This window comes from Typopeltis vanoorti, chromosome 1 (assembly GCF_054136105.1).
Source record: "Typopeltis vanoorti isolate ZY-2024b chromosome 1, IOZ_Tvanoo_1.0, whole genome shotgun sequence".
NCBI classification, from domain to species: domain Eukaryota; kingdom Metazoa; phylum Arthropoda; class Arachnida; order Uropygi; family Thelyphonidae; genus Typopeltis; species Typopeltis vanoorti.
The window spans coordinates 53,495,708-53,511,823 of record NC_143549.1 but is presented as its reverse complement, the minus strand read 5'-3'; the positions used below and the strand labels follow the sequence as shown (position 1 = coordinate 53,511,823).

At 34.1% G+C, this 16,116-nt stretch overlaps 1 protein-coding gene across 3 annotated transcripts in view; it reads right to left on the bottom strand.

The window, feature by feature from the left end:
• Positions 1-480: 480 nt before the first annotated feature.
• LOC150109984 (mitotic-spindle organizing protein 2B-like) overlaps positions 481-16,116 on the bottom strand; it is a 59,018-nt gene continuing 43,382 nt past the window's right edge. For all 3 annotated transcript variants that reach the window (XR_016548113.1, XM_090390409.1, XM_090390417.1), the window contains one exon: positions 481-753. Coding sequence is in view for 2 of the 3 variants with exons in the window: in XM_090390409.1 (XP_090246535.1) it covers positions 618-753 (136 nt within the window). In the remaining variant the exon portion in view is untranslated. The remainder of the gene's footprint in view (positions 754-16,116) is intronic.

The following is a 16,116-nucleotide window of genomic DNA, read 5'->3' as shown; positions in this document are numbered from 1 at the left end:
TTATGTCATCCAGTCTGTTAGTTGAAAATTAGATAAGTTATCTGCTCAACCATGAATTCTCTGTAAATTAATTATTTTTAGCAATTTATGTTAACTGGTGTTTGAATGTACATGCACAATAGGCCACTTTATACAGATGTTTTTGAACCACTTTATAAGTTTGCAAACCAGAGTAAAATCATCAATAGGTCACAGATTAAGCATCTCAGGGTCAGAGGAAATGGAGTCTGAGCAAGAATGAAATTATGAAAAGAATCCTGCCTTTTCATCTTCCTCAACACGTTAGGTTTAATAGCTTATCAAAGCCAAATAACTTGCTTTATATAGGTACTAAATAACCCCATCTGCAAGGTCTGTATGTTGGTTAATTGCATGTCTTTGTAAAAAAATCAATTTTTATCTAAAATTATATTTTGGAATTATATCTTTGAGTTTACATAGAATGTACTACTAAAAATTTATTTTCAGTAAATTCTCTTTAATCAACTTTCTGCAGAATAAAAATCACAATTACAGCAAGTTATGTGTGTGTGTGTACTAATTTTTGTTTAGTTTAATATATTGACTGATGATATTGCAGATGTGCAATATAGTCTGTTATTAATAAATATACCATACTAATGCCCATTAACTTTAGATGTGTTGCAAATACTCTTCTTTTGTTCTTTACTATGCAACTTGTGGCAAGCCATATTTTGCAACATTATGTAGACAGCTGATGGAGACACTTCAAGGCTCAGATCTATGAGTATCCTATAAAACAAATAAGAAAAAAAAAAATTCACAATACGGGAACAAATAGGCGTTAGCTGATTTTTTTTTTTTTTTATTAAGCATATGAAAAAACATGGCATTACTCCAACTGGAGTTGTGGTTCTATATTTAATACCTTGCTGGTTTTGTTAGGGAATCACAGCAAAGTCATAAATCAGCTACTAGAACAACCTCAACAAGGGTGAAGAATGATACTATAAATATACTAATAGAAAAGAAGTTAAGCTAAAGAATTATCATGTCAGAAGAACTCTTGTTACTATAAGAGATCCTCCTGAATAATAAAATTATTTATTTAGACACCAGAGACCAGGAAAGGAAGCCAATATCAAGTGGTCATGTGGGGAAATTTCAAAATGAGAAATTGAATAACTTATATGCACATATCATCCCAATGGAAGGTTCCAGCAAAGTATAAAAATAATTTAAGTTACTGGCAAGAACTAAAGTAAATCAGTCACTCTTCCTCCCCCTTTGATGTCTCAAATTACCTATACATGGCACTATTCTGTCATTTGTTGATAGTAATACCTTTAGATTCACTGATGTTATAAGAGTACAGGGGAATTTGAAATATTAAGTGATCACCATATATTGAACCAAGATCAGTATTACATCGAAACAGAAATGTTGGAATAGAAAAGCAACATCATTCCAACATTTCTGTTTTAATGTGATACTGATTTTTATCTTGGTTCAATATTGGTGATCACTTAATATTTCAAATTCCCCAATATATTCTTATAACATGAAAAAATGATGTAAACGGCAGACTCAAATTTCATTGTAATAAAATTTTTTTTTGTGACTTCTACCTGCAAACCACTGTATGCCTATAGTTATCTTTTGTCATCATTAAAAAAATATATATCTTGAGACCACTCATGGTACTAGTGGCCTCGAGATATTTTTTCTTTTAAATTTTTTTTTTAATGATGACAAAAGATAACTGACACTGGGTTTAATAGGTTGCAATAATATAGATAGCTATACCGACTAGTTTCGCCACATATTATTATTATAATAATATGTGACGTATTGGCTTCTGGGAATGTAGTACAAAAGTTAAAAAACATGTGGTTATGGAAGCTGGCATAGGTCAGTCCAATGTTCAGAGGTATATATGATAGTTGGCAGAAAAGTTAAAGTGTGACATGTGGAGAGATCTAATAAGTGACTTCCAAATATCGCAATCATTGCTTGGTTTTTGGTACCCTGTGAGTAGATAACCACCATAGACTATTTGAAGTTGTCTTCTATGTAAGGCATGAAGCTCTTGTTTCAATCATGATATAATTCTCCAAGATGCTCTTTTTGTCTAATTTAGATATCCTTTAGATTAAATAGACTTCTTGCTTACATAGGGCAGACATCTTCTAGATCAGTGCTTCCCAAACTTCTGGATGTCAGGGCCCCCTTTGCAAAAATTAAAATATTTCATGCCCCCCCCCCCCCCGAAAAAAAATCGTAATAGAGATATATTATTATAATATTTATTGTATTTATATTCAATACAAAACATAAACAGCGAATATTGCAAAAATCAAATGCATATATTACATTTTTTGCCTCTTACCGTTTGGTTCTGAAGACAATGCGGGCTGTTCTGGTAAAATATGAAATACTGTCCTTTTTTAGTCTGTTTCTGCTTCTGATTGTTCGCGGGATTTTTTTTATCAACCACTTATCCATCTCAGGGTTAAATTTTTAACGTAGAATAGATCAAATAATATCACCACTTACCAATACTGGCACACCACAGACTGATAACATGAAATTAGTGAATATTACCTGAATAAGGGAATCCCCCGGACCAGGAACATTTTTCACTTTTGTGACTTTTCTCCTTTTATGGTAATTAAGCCTAACGCGAAACAGACAGCAAAGGCAGTCTGTTTATTAAAACGTGCATATGATTGGTGCGGTATTAACAAAAGATCGCGCAACCGAAAGATAAAAGCATAGCTGACAATTGAGTTGAAATGCTAATTCTCTTCAACCGAATTCCATATGTGAAACTGCCATAACATTCATTATATATATATATATATTACTTAGTTTTAACACTCACGAATTTTTACACGTTCGGTTGAATTTTATTGCTGCCTTGGGAAATCGAACTCACACACATCTAATTAATAACAATAGTTTTTAGTTAGATACTGTGTTTGCCCATGCAACACATGGTTTTGTTTCAGTTTATACAGCATAGTTTCTGTATGAGGGGACATGTGATTCATTAATTAGTGTTTTTATCCCAGTTGTCTCTAATTGCACTATTTGTTGAGAAATATATCACACAAACTCCTCATACCTTATGCACTGGCATAATAAAAGTACTTATTTTTATTGCCTCTGCAGTATAGTAGCTCTTAGGGAGGGCGTGTTGTTTACCACTGCAAGCGAGTTACTATATCCCCACATGAACTTGTTTAAGCTTTTTTTCATGTGTGAAGTACATGCAAAACTTTTATTGGTAACAGAAAAGTAGCTCGGATGACAGTGATAATATAAAACGAGTTTTGATAAGTATATAAGGTCAATATCAACAGTCCCTGATTACGAACGCGTGATGAAAGGGACAGGAAGATTTGGAACTTCCCTGGACAGTACTCGAAGTAAATACAATTAACTACTGCTTTGAAATGAAACATATGAATAAGTAATATTTACTAATATTCGTTAAGCACCGAAATACGCAGGAAGCAAAGTTTGTGAACCAACACCAATGTGTGAATTTTTCCATTAAAATATAAAAAATAACAAAAAAGAAATCATAAAAGTTAAATAGGTTTCTTTTAAAATAAAAAAATATACTTAGTCTTAAAACATTTTAAATTTGTTTTCATTATTTCACGGTCCCCTCAACAAAACCTATGGCCCCCAAGGGGGCCGCAGCCCACAGTTTGGGAAGTGCTGTTCTAGATGACTGCCCTATGTAAGCAAGGCCACAAGAACATGGAATACTGTAAATTCCAGGATATTTGTTTCAATAGTTCAATTAGTTCAATGGGATTGACAATTTTGAGAAAAAGTATAAATATAACGGATGGAAACCAAAGCTCTGTATTGAATGCGAGGTATTTGTTATGAAGCAAGAGTAGAATACTATTTTTTGTACCATTTTCTTAGTATATTCGTTGCTCACCAGTAGCTGAAGAGAATAACTCTTTTAGTGTTTCTTCATCTCCTATAACACTGATAGCCTTTTTTTCAACATATGTATAATATATAATTCTAGCAATATATATGGTGCAACGAAGAGAAAAGTAGATAACTTGTATGAGTGGGCTTACGGTATATACTAAGAGAGCTCTCCTGCTTTTTTCAAAATTAACATCTAGGGAAAAGTAATGTTCCTCCATTCTCAAGTTCTAAAGTGAATATAATTTTATGGAAGGATTAACAGATGAAAGAAAACTAACTCAGCTACACTGTTTCCAGATCATCATCTACATATCTCTACCAAAGTGATGGTTTGGGATTTGTAGATAGAAGAAAATCTTTGTCAAAAGATTTCAATGAATAAATCAGGACATGGAGGAGATAGATGACTTCCCATTGCAAGGCCAGATAGTTGTTTGTAGATTTCCCTATTCCATCAGAATTAATTTGAGTTGAGAGATGTCAGCAGTGAACAGATCATCTACACCATAACTTTGTCTACAGGAACATTTGTGAATGTTCCTGTAGACAAAGAAATGTTTACTAGCAAGATAGAAATTTTTCCTAATTTTTCTATGAAATGTGATGAGTTTTTCATGAGAGTGCACATGCCTGATGTGGTACTTTGAAAGATTAGCCAGATGTTTTGATAACAAAACAAGTAGGCGAGCTAATAACATTTATGACAGGCCAAAGAGGAATATTAGTCTTGTGTACCTTGGGTATTCCATATAATGGTAGAGGGGTGCATAGATTTCACAGTTTTAAGATCCGTAAGCCATGTTGTCATGTTGCATTGTTTTCTTCATGGTAAGGTCCATCTAATGGAGTGTGAGTTTGAGGTAAAAAAGAAATCTTGGACATATAATCAGTTATATCTATGCTAACAGTTTAAATGCCTTATAACATCTTTGCTCTTCTTTAAATATAAAAGAGCTTTTTTTTATGAGGAACTGTTCATTTTAGGATGAAAAGAAGAAAGAATTATAGTCTTTAATCTGTTGTCATTTATGACAGGCAGAGGTAGAAAGTAAAGGGCCTTTTCTACGTTGCAAATAATATTTATTTTAGGAATGTGTTCTGGCATGACAGCAAAGTTGAACCCTTTTCTTTAAAATGTTAGCTTCCACTGATGTCAAGTATTGACATCAGCAGAAATGGTACTTTTTCCATCAAGTGGTGACTCTTGGAATGAAACTTTTCTTGTAAATAGCATTAAACTTTTTGAATTCCCTATTTTTTCAGGCTAAAAAATGTTACTCTAAGTAGTACTGATCATATTATCTAAACCAGACTATAGGTCAGCATCTATGCAGTTGGAGTAAGTGCAAGTGAAGACAAGACAACCCAACTTGGTTATGTGCATAACTTGTGGATTAGATTCACTCCCATAACAAGTCAATCAATGCTTTTTTGAAGGTCTAACTTTTCTAGAATGTAAACGTCCTTCGAAATATAAAAAATTTAAGAATTATATTATTGGTCATATTTCTTTTCAGAAGTGTAAGAGGTTGAATGATTCAGAAGTCTGCTTTCTTGCATTTTAACTTTCTAATTATATATATATTTTTTACTTCCCTACAAGTCTATTCATAATGAGTATGTAGATTTTTCAATCAAAAAAAACAATGTAACAAAAGATGCTGACAATGGGTTTAATAAGTTGTGTATTTATAGATAGTTAAACTGATTACTTTTGCCACATATGATGGTGGCTTTTTCTGGATAAGGAAGAACACAAAATAAATACAAGGAGGTAAAAAAAAACCACTATATAATTAAAACTGAGCATGTAGGAACCATTACACAAAAATAACGAACAGAAACATGTGGAACGGAACCTGGCTCAGGTCAGTGACATGTGGAAAGATCTGAAATAAGTGGCTTCCAGTTATCACAAAATCATTCCGTTGTTTCTGTTGAGTGTACCATGTGATTATCCACTCACATGGTACACTCAACAGAAACACTTTGTCGACTCTTTGATGTTGTCTTCTATGTAAGGAATTGAGCTCTTTTCCAATCAATATTGTGAGAGAATGGTTAAAAACTAGGTATGAGCTGTCTTCTCTGTTGTTATCAATGTATTCAATATGTTCTTTTTGTCTCATTTCCAAACTAAACTTCTAGATGTTTGCCATATATGAGCAAGGCCACAAGAATCTGGAATACTGTAAACTCCTGGATATTTGTTGAAAGGGGTGTGGTCGGTGGATGTAATAGAACTCATACAGTCACAATGGGCTTGAAAGTTATTATTTAAATATATTTTACTCTCAGATACCCCACTTAAACTCCATTAGATTATGACCCTACTTGGACAAAAAAAAAAAAAAAAAAAAAAAAAAAAAAAAAAAAAAAACCTTTTACACAACATGACCTTATGGTCTTAAACAAGGTTGAAATCTATGCTCCATTAACTTCACAATTATATGGAGTGCCCAAGGTACACTAGATTAACACGTTGACTGCCAACTAGGAATTGACTGAATTTGCCTTTTTCGCGCAGCTGCAAATATATGCATAGTATATAAGCATAACTAAGGATAGATGGCTTCTGGGAAGAGAACAAAAAATCAAGGCTGGCATACATGAACTGAAAATTTCTTCACACAGCGAAAAATGAAATACAAAATAATAGAACAAACATAGTTTTTTTTTTTTTTTTTTGGTAGGTGGGATACTCTCTAAATAATAAACTTCTTCTGATCTAACTTTCTTTGAAACTGGTAGAATAGAATAGAATCTCTTTTCCAATCAACGCTTCAACGAATGCTTCTCTAAATTTTATAAGTTTTATGTTAGAATTAGTTACTTTATGAAAAAATTTGAACACATTGTGTATATATATTTCTATATGTAATGCAGTTTTTTTCGCCCATCTAATGGTCTTTCTTAGAGCTGAGTAGTACAACAGCATTTGATCTGATCGGTCAATGCTAGACATTTCCTTATTATAATCTCAAATTATGTTTGGTTTCATCAAAAATTTTCCATCGCAGTTGAAACCGCTACCATTTCAACAACATGCATGTTAGAAATACAAAGTACTTCTCGTTTGTCTTTCCATTTATAGCAGGACCATTTTGCTGCCAAAAAACCTTCCCTTTTTTTTTCAATTTTTGATTTACCACCTCTATGGGATTTCCCTTCCTGTTATTATGTAGTGTTCAACACATATAAGTTTTTCATGCAATCAATAACGTCATAAGAGTAACAGAATTATAAAAATTATCCATATATATAATATGTACCCCTTATCGAGATATTCTTCCAGTAAGTGCAAAACAACTTCAGGAGGGTGACCCAAATTATGGTCAGTTTCTTCAGATTTACGAGAGTAAATTTTTATTTTCATAACAAGACCATCAGACTCGCACAGTTCATAAAGTTTGATTCCGTATTTGTGTTTTTTTATTTTGTATATACTGGCGGAAACTTAATCTTCCACGCCACAGCATCATTGATTCGTCGATATAGATATTTTTATCTGGTACATAATATTATTAAAATGATTCAATATCAGTCTTACCTTGTATAGTCTGTTGGAAGATGGTATTGAGTTATCAGCAAAGTGAAAATAACACAATAACAACTGGAATCTATTTCAATTCATATGTGATCACCAAAACATTATATTATAAAGTGGGTTTCTACTCCAGTAATGCTCTATTATTGGAAAAGAACAAGGGCCCATTTGTAATAAAAGCACAACAACAACAAGTCCAATAAAAAGTTTCATTTCTGCAACGCTGACGTCATTCCATTGTGATGCCCTGTGAGATTCTTACTCGTGAAAGTTTCGCAATTTCTTGCTCAGCATATAAATTAGTTTGTTCGACCAGTAATGCAAGAAACTCTTCTGAAAAAAAAAATAGTCCACCAATGTATGTACTGTAAAATCTGTTGTGTCCAATTTCAAACCAACATTCTCTTGGAAAATAAATTGTTCAGGAGATCTTGTTGTATTTCTGTCCACAAATTATCATTCGTATGTGATGTTGCTTGGGAAGTATCAAGATTATCTTCAGTCTTGGGGGACGACTTCATCTTCGCTGTCCTCACTTCAATCCTCAGAAAATTCATAATCACTACTGTCGTAACCATCCTCAGCAAAAAAAAACTTATCAAATTCTAACTCAGTACTCATAGTACTCAAGTTCTTCTTGAGTCAATGGCCTTTTCTTATCCATCTTGTGGGGATTATAAATATATATTATAATAATAATTATAAAACAAAATACTCAAGAAAGAAATAAATATAATGTTCTAGACTAAGTTTGATTTACTACTGACAAATTTACACACACATATCGCTAATGTTTTAGCAAAACAACGACAAGTCGAAGCATGTCTGGGTACGAATTAACTCAGTTTGGCTACTGTGAAGAACTTTGTTACATACACCAACTACGAGATAACGCGCGAGATTTTTTTTTTTTTTTTTTTTTTTTTTTTTTTACAAAAAAACACATTCTGCATGTTTTTTGGTGATTACTATGCATTATAATTACGTGAATAATATGATATGATTAAATTAAATTGGCTTTTGAGACCTGAAAATTGCCACGGCTTTCAACGTGTTAATATTCCTTATCCTATCGCAGATTTTATTTGCTCACCAACTTACTTGTTATCTAAACATCTGGTTAATTTTCTAAAGCAGAGCTTCAGAAACTGTGAGTCGCGACCCCATTTGGGATCGCATAACTGAATGTGGGCGGTCACGAAAAATTTGGCAACAGAAAGGTTTCTGAACACGCAACGACCAAAAATTAATTCAAAATCAAACGCATAGTGAATCTGAGGTGTTTCTGGCAGCGCTCAACCGTGTTGCACTGCACTACTTCACTATAGCCTTAGTTCTGAACACACAACATGCACACTTTGCACTGCAAATGCCATCACGCCAATGAACCTGCCAGAAACACCTTAGCTCAGATTCGAGACTACTGCATTGTGTTATGTCATTGTTTTTTTATTTTATATCTTCCCTTTCTATCTTTCAATCGCTATTTTACTTCTTCAGATATCAGGCCTAATATACATCCAGTATTGTTTCCTCTTCGGATACTGGCAAATTTATATTATGCTGCGCCAGCCAGTATCCTATAGCAGAAAAGATCCTTACTCAGGGAGACAATACTAGATTCTGAGGCGTTTTTACACTATATTTTACTTTAATACGGCTATATAGATTCAGACTGCAGTTGTGACCTAAATCTATGATTATATACACTTTCTAATTTCTTCCTGCCAAAAGAGGTTCTATTTTTATAAGTGGTAATTCGGAATCGTAGTCAGGCATGACTCGGGTATAGGCAAATAAATCATGTTTATTGGAATATTAAAGCAAAATACACTAAAGAAATTCAGGCATTCAATTTATCTCAATACTAATTAAGGAAACTCGAGTTAAAGGATCAACACACTTTAAATTTAAATCAAAGATTATAAAGCATGTAAGACACAGTGACTGATAATTGGGATAGATAGCAAATGATATGGTGTTAAGCTAAAATTCCCTTCTGCAAGGTATTCATAAGATAATATAACTAACATTCTAATGTTATTCAGCTACTATAAGTCTACAGTCCTAATCTCGTTATGTCAAATCAATCACATACAACACAAAAGACCTCTTCAAATAATTTTTCTTATTCTCAAAAGGAGGCTAACTATCTAATTAGAGTCTGTCCACAAAGTTCTTTAGAATAATGTTCATAATTTACATTCACAAATAATTTTCTTTCTTCTAAACACAAAATAGAGTAATTCTGCCTCACTGAACTTTTCCCGATGTCTTTCAGCATCACGTGTGTGTCTGGTTACCTCTTGTCTATTGGCCGTCCTTATGCCAGCATAGGGGCTACGCTATCTTCATAATTACTGCCGATTGCAGACTATTCTTTGTGTCTCAGAAAACATCTCTATTTCTCTCGATGGGACTTTTCAGCGAGGGCTCGAATCTGCTAGGGCTGGAAATTTCACCTTCAACTCTGCATGGAATCCTACAACATTCTTAGGAAAATTCTCCGTCCAACATCGTAGCACTAACGCTTCATCCTCCTTACTTGAACCACTAGCTAACTTCCGAACCAGGAAAACGATAAGACAAGAGAGAGCCGATACAGCACTCATTCCCTTATATTCTTTGTTCGAGCATCCACTTTGCACACGACCTGTATCTTTTCTCCCCTTGGGTTCATCCCTTGCTCTTCCCTTTGCTGTTATACTCTTGTATTCACGGAATTTGTGTCGACGTACTTTCCACATAAGCTACTGCCTCCGGCGTTATGCTGGACACGTGTAGTTGTATACCTTCTATGAATTGTTACTTGATATCTATCTGGTGACTCAATCATTTTATACAGCTAAAGTGAGGCTTAAATAATATTAACAAATTCTTCTTTTAAGACATTCTCTAATTCGATCTTGGTATGATCACAATAGATTAAAATACACAGTACATAAAAATAAAACGCAATTTTATACATATGCAAAGCAGTTTCACTTTAATCTCAGCTGATGTGCAGATATTTCTCTTTGTCTGTGTAGTTTAGTATGCTAGACCCTGAATGAATGATTTCTTTGCAAGATTCCTTCATTCAGGATCTAACAAATGTAATTCTTTATGTAAATGGTAAAATTATATGTATACCAAAGAATTGTTTTAAAATAAATTTCTTTATGATTTATTATCAGTAAATGCTTGATTTGTATACTTGTTTCTTATACCTATATACCTGGGGTCGTGTAAACATTTCTCGGGCAAAAAAGGGGTCACGAGTGGAAGTTTTTAAGAAGGTGTTCTAAAAGATCACACAAGACATATAGACTCTCAACAAAAATTAGAAGAAATTTCTATTTCTTAGGACATTTGACTAGTCTAGATATTGTATCTCTGTTCACAAATGTTCCTGTGGATGAAGTTATGATATTGTATATTATCTGTTCCCTCCTTATATCGCTCGACTATTTTGCATTGTCTCAACTCAAATTATCTCTAATGAAATGGGGAAAACTACGAACTATTATTATTATTATTTACAGCATCTATGTGAAGTTCAGAGACTCACTGCAGGAGACCCAAATCAACCATCATACACACAAATCTTATTATACTCTCCTTGAATCCATTCACCATGAGGAAACTTACAACCAATGGTAATCCACTCCAGTCACTTAACATTCTCCATGCAAAAAGTTTGGTCTGCACCCCATCCCCCACTACCACTTTACACAACTTCCATGGATGACCACTAGTTTTCTATGTCATATATTGAAAAATTTTGCTTGTATCAATTTTATAAAACCCCTTTAATATCTTAAAAGTTTCTATCATGTCCTCCTTTTCTGCCTATCAACTAAATTTGGTAACCTACAAACATTCAACCTATTCTTGTAGAGAGTATTCTACAGACCTGTCACCATCTCGGTCATCGTCTCTGAATCTTTTCAACTACTTCTTGGTCCCCAAGAAACCCAGGTGATCACATCCGTGCACAGTAATCAAGATATGCCGAATCATAGCCTTATAAAGAGGTATAATAACTTCCTTATCTTTGTGTGTTTTTCAACATCCAAGTAATTTGTTGAGCGATTTTACCCACTTTTACAACACGCCCTCTGAAATTCAATTCTTTGTCCACCATTATCTCCAGTCTGAAGCCTCATCAATTGCCTGCAAACCAATACCATCAATATGATACATCATATGCAACCTTTTTAACTCAAGGTGCATAACTTTACATTTTGCAATATTAAACTGACAATCATTATCCTTTGCCCACAATGCTACTTTATTTAAATCATCCTGCAGGATATCTACATCACCATTATCAACGATTGCTCTCCAATTTTGCATCATCAACAAACAACTGAAAATCCTCTCTTATATCTTTTCCTATGTTATTGATATACAAATTAAAGAGTAGTGATCCTCATATTGAACCCCAAAGAAATCCACTAATTGCCATCATTTGCCTAGACTCCACTCCACTCCACCATATACTATCTCTGGTGTCTGTCCATCAGCCACCTCCGTATCCATTATCATCCGCTCCTGTTTTTGTTTTTCCATGTGGTATTCTGTCAAATGCCATGGCAAAGTCAAGCAGTATCATGGTGTAGCCATTACCTTTATCCAATTCTGCTGTCACTTTAATATAATATAAAATAAAAAAAAAAAAATCAGCTAACACCTTTTTATTCCCGTATATACGGGAGTAGGCGAGGCCATTTAGCCCTATCTAACTTTTGGAGACTGAGTGGGCAGTTCAATCTCCACTGGTACCCAATCAGAGACAGATGGCCCAAAGCTATCACTAATTAAGCGGTACGCAGTGAAGAGAGACGGCTCAAATGTGCCGCCATCTCGTGGTCCCTAACTCTAACACAATATATTTAATGTCTGAAATAATGTGGGTTCTACGGTCGATTTTTCTTGAGTTTACAGGACGAAAAACCCGAGTTTCCGGGAGGAAAAACCTGCTTGCCCATGCCAGAGATCGACTAACTCGGGGACCGGTCGAAAAAAGGCTTAGAAAAATTTCCTCTAGTTGCCGACTAGACTTGAAACCAAGACTTCCTTCGTGCGGCCAAGCGCGGTGGTGTGCAAACGCCACATCCACTGAGCTACACAGGCTCTCTAATATAAAATAAAATATGAATAAGTTACCAAGACAGGACCTACCCTTCACAAAGCCTTTACTGCATACTATAGAGTAGTGGTTCTCAAACATCAGATATCCGTGTACCCCCTTCTTAAATTTTCATTATTACCAAGTATCTCCTTATCAAAATAATAATAAATAAATAAAGTATATTTCATTGTAATTTTATTTGAATTTATATGTTCATGTAAACAAAAAAATTCTTCATAAAAATAAACTCTCCATTTCCCATCAATGAAAATCCACATTTCAAGTAATTCATATCATTCACTTATGAAGATTTTTAATCTTCTTCCTAGTTGGTTCTCTAGAGATGTCAGACGACACACCCTTCTCAATTTCATTTGATCCAGATACAATATCAACGTTTTCTTGTTGCTTACAGCTACTTGTATTTGTGATATTGCTTTTTTTTTTTTTTGTGCGTTTTATAAATCCAATCTAATATAACTCTCATATAACTCCCAAAATTAAAGCTAAAAAATCGTGGTGATAGATATATGCAGGGATTTTTGGAAACTAAAGTTTTCAGAAAAAAAAGCAAAAATTACTAGTAATTTACAAGACTTGAGATACATAATGAACAATCCTTCACAAATGAATGAGAAGTAAAAGCAGAGCATGAAACTGACAGCAATAGTAGGCGGGAGCAGCAATGAAGAAGTGCATATGATTGGTGCTGTATTAACAAAAGATCATGCGAACCAAAGGCAAGCCAACTGTTGAATTGAAATGCTAATTCTCTTCAACCGAATTCCATAATACCTGAAACATATTCACTATATATTTCTTAGTTTTAACATGTTCATGACATATGGTTTTGCTTGAGTCTATACAGCAGTTTCTTTTGGAGGGGTTGATGTGATTCATTAGTTAGTGTCATTTTTATCCCAGTTATCTCTAATTGCACTATTTGTAGAGAAATATATTAAACAGACAGCAAATGTCTCTGTACCTTATTCAGTAATACAATAAAACTACTTGTTTTTCTTGCGGCTTCAGTATAATGATGCTGTTGGGGAGGGCATATTGTTTACCGCAGGGAGCGAGTTGCTATCACCAGGACGTGAAAGTCGTGGCGACAGTAACTCACAATTTGAACAGGAGAATTCATACATAATATATAATTTATTGAGAAATATATACATTTAAAATAATTCTTTTTTCTTAATAATGATTCCATGCATTAATGATGTATAGCCGGAAATTGCCACGTACTTCCTGAAGACTTTTCGCATACCCCCAGGATTACGCATACCACACTTTGAGAAACACTGCTATAGAGTATTGTATCCCTATCCACCAAATGTTCTATTTCACCAACTTTTCCAATACTTTAATCACTACCAATATATTAATTAGTCTGTAGTTTGCTACCTTTCTTGGAGACACTTTTATGTAATGGTTCTATCTTACTCTCTTTCCACTCCATTGGAACCCAGCCAGAGATGAGACTTAGATTGAATAGCTTCAGAGAAAATTTCAATTGGTTTGCACATTCACATATCTGGCCTTGCAATGAGATTGGTCAGTGAATTTAGAGCTTGTGTAAAAGTGGTGGCTTTTATCTGTTTTTTTCCTTAGAAAATTATGTTTTTAGTATAGATTTTCATGTTTTTAGTTATTAATAACATATTTTTTGTTCAGATATTGCTATAATAAATACAGTTCAAAATGGCACCAAAAATGCACAAGAAATGTAATGCTAAGATGACCAGAAAGTTAAGAACAAGAAGACTTGCCATACTAAAGAGGTTATTGAAAATGAATTAACTTCCAAAATAGTGAAATTAAAGCAGATTATCAGACAATGCAAGAATTGCAGAAAGTCATGAGGGCACGTGAATGAACACAGCGAGGAAACGAAAATTAAGAAGCAAAATGAGAAACAACAACGCATGAAATTATGTAAGTCAGTAAGTAACAAAAATCAAATAAATAACATTGTTTGTAAAAAGAATGTTATTTGGTATGGCAACTATCATAAAACATGCCACTGATAATTAGGTTATAAGGTCAAGTTTTCCAGGAGCAAAAAGAAATGTAAATGAGATCATAATTATAGTAGGTACTAATGACCTAACTAGCAATAAGTTCAGTATGAGAGAGAGGACATGAAAGGGTTTTGGAAGAGGCAATATTGAAAATATGAGTATATTACCTTGATATGATAAAAATGAATTAAAAAGGGCTATGATGGCAAACTATTCAATGCGTAGGCTGTGTAGAAAAAATGGATGCAAGTTGTTGGTGTGTGGATTGAGTTTGATGGAAGATTAGATTTGTATAAGACAGCATACCTGAATGCATTTGATATCAGGAATCTTGAAAAACCAATAACTGCTATTAGACCAAACACAGAGTCAGGGAAAATAAATTATAATGGAAGAAATGGTAAAAATATGAGTGTAAGAACAATATTATATAATTGTGCTAATGACGGGAATGGGCATTATCGTGAAAAGGATTACGAGGAGAGAATGATTTCAATTTTGTGTTCGTCCAGTTCAGACCCATCAAATGTGCAAAGATGTCTCCATGTATAAGGCACTAGAGCAGTAGAGATCTGCAAGTTGTCCAACTATGTCATGAGGACTGCAGACAACAGTATACAAAAGAGCATGCAGGTAGCTTATATCTAAATACGAATACTAGGAGTATTAGAAACAAAAGGGTAAAGTTTGTTACCTTGGTCAATATGCTAGGACCTCAGATTGTAGGCATTAGTAAGAACAATCTGAGCAATTTTACCCACTTTTGCAACATGCCCTCTGAAATTCAATTCTTTGTCCACCATTTTCTCCAGTCCCTAGCCTGGAGATAATGGTGAGACCTGGCTATCAGGATCAGACATACTAAATGGTATTGAGCGTAAAGGGTATAGCTTTTTTATGAAGGATAGACAGGATAGGAGAGGACATGCTGCTAATATCAGATAACCTGAATCCAGTTAGAGTTGAGACATATGATTATAGTACTAGTAACAGTATTTCGTGTGGTAGTGAATTTGAAGCCATCTGGCGTGAGGTGAAATCTAACAAGATCAATTACATGGGGTGTTGTTACTGACTGGTGGATTGGTTGCTAGTGATGAAGCAACGCATCACCCGAGACAATGGGTTTGAAAAGAGTAATCATAATGAGAGGGTTGAATTATCCAAATATTGATTAGGTAGCAGCAAAATCTCATGAGAAGAATTAAACTGAATTTATTGAGCTGCTACAAGAAAACTTCTTCAATAAATTCAGTTTCATTCTTCTCGTGTGATAGAAGGAACTCGAGGTCAAAGAGTGTTAGATTTGATTATAGTGTCAGATAATGTTTCAGTTAAAGACTTAACTATTCTGCCTTCAGTTAGTGACAGTGATCATACAGAAAAATTATGCACTGAGTTCGGAGGAATGGTATCGGTTACTAGATGGGAAGAATATCGACAGTGCATGGGAAGAATTTAAAAAAATACTTAAATGATGCAATATCAGAATGTGTCACAGGAGTTCG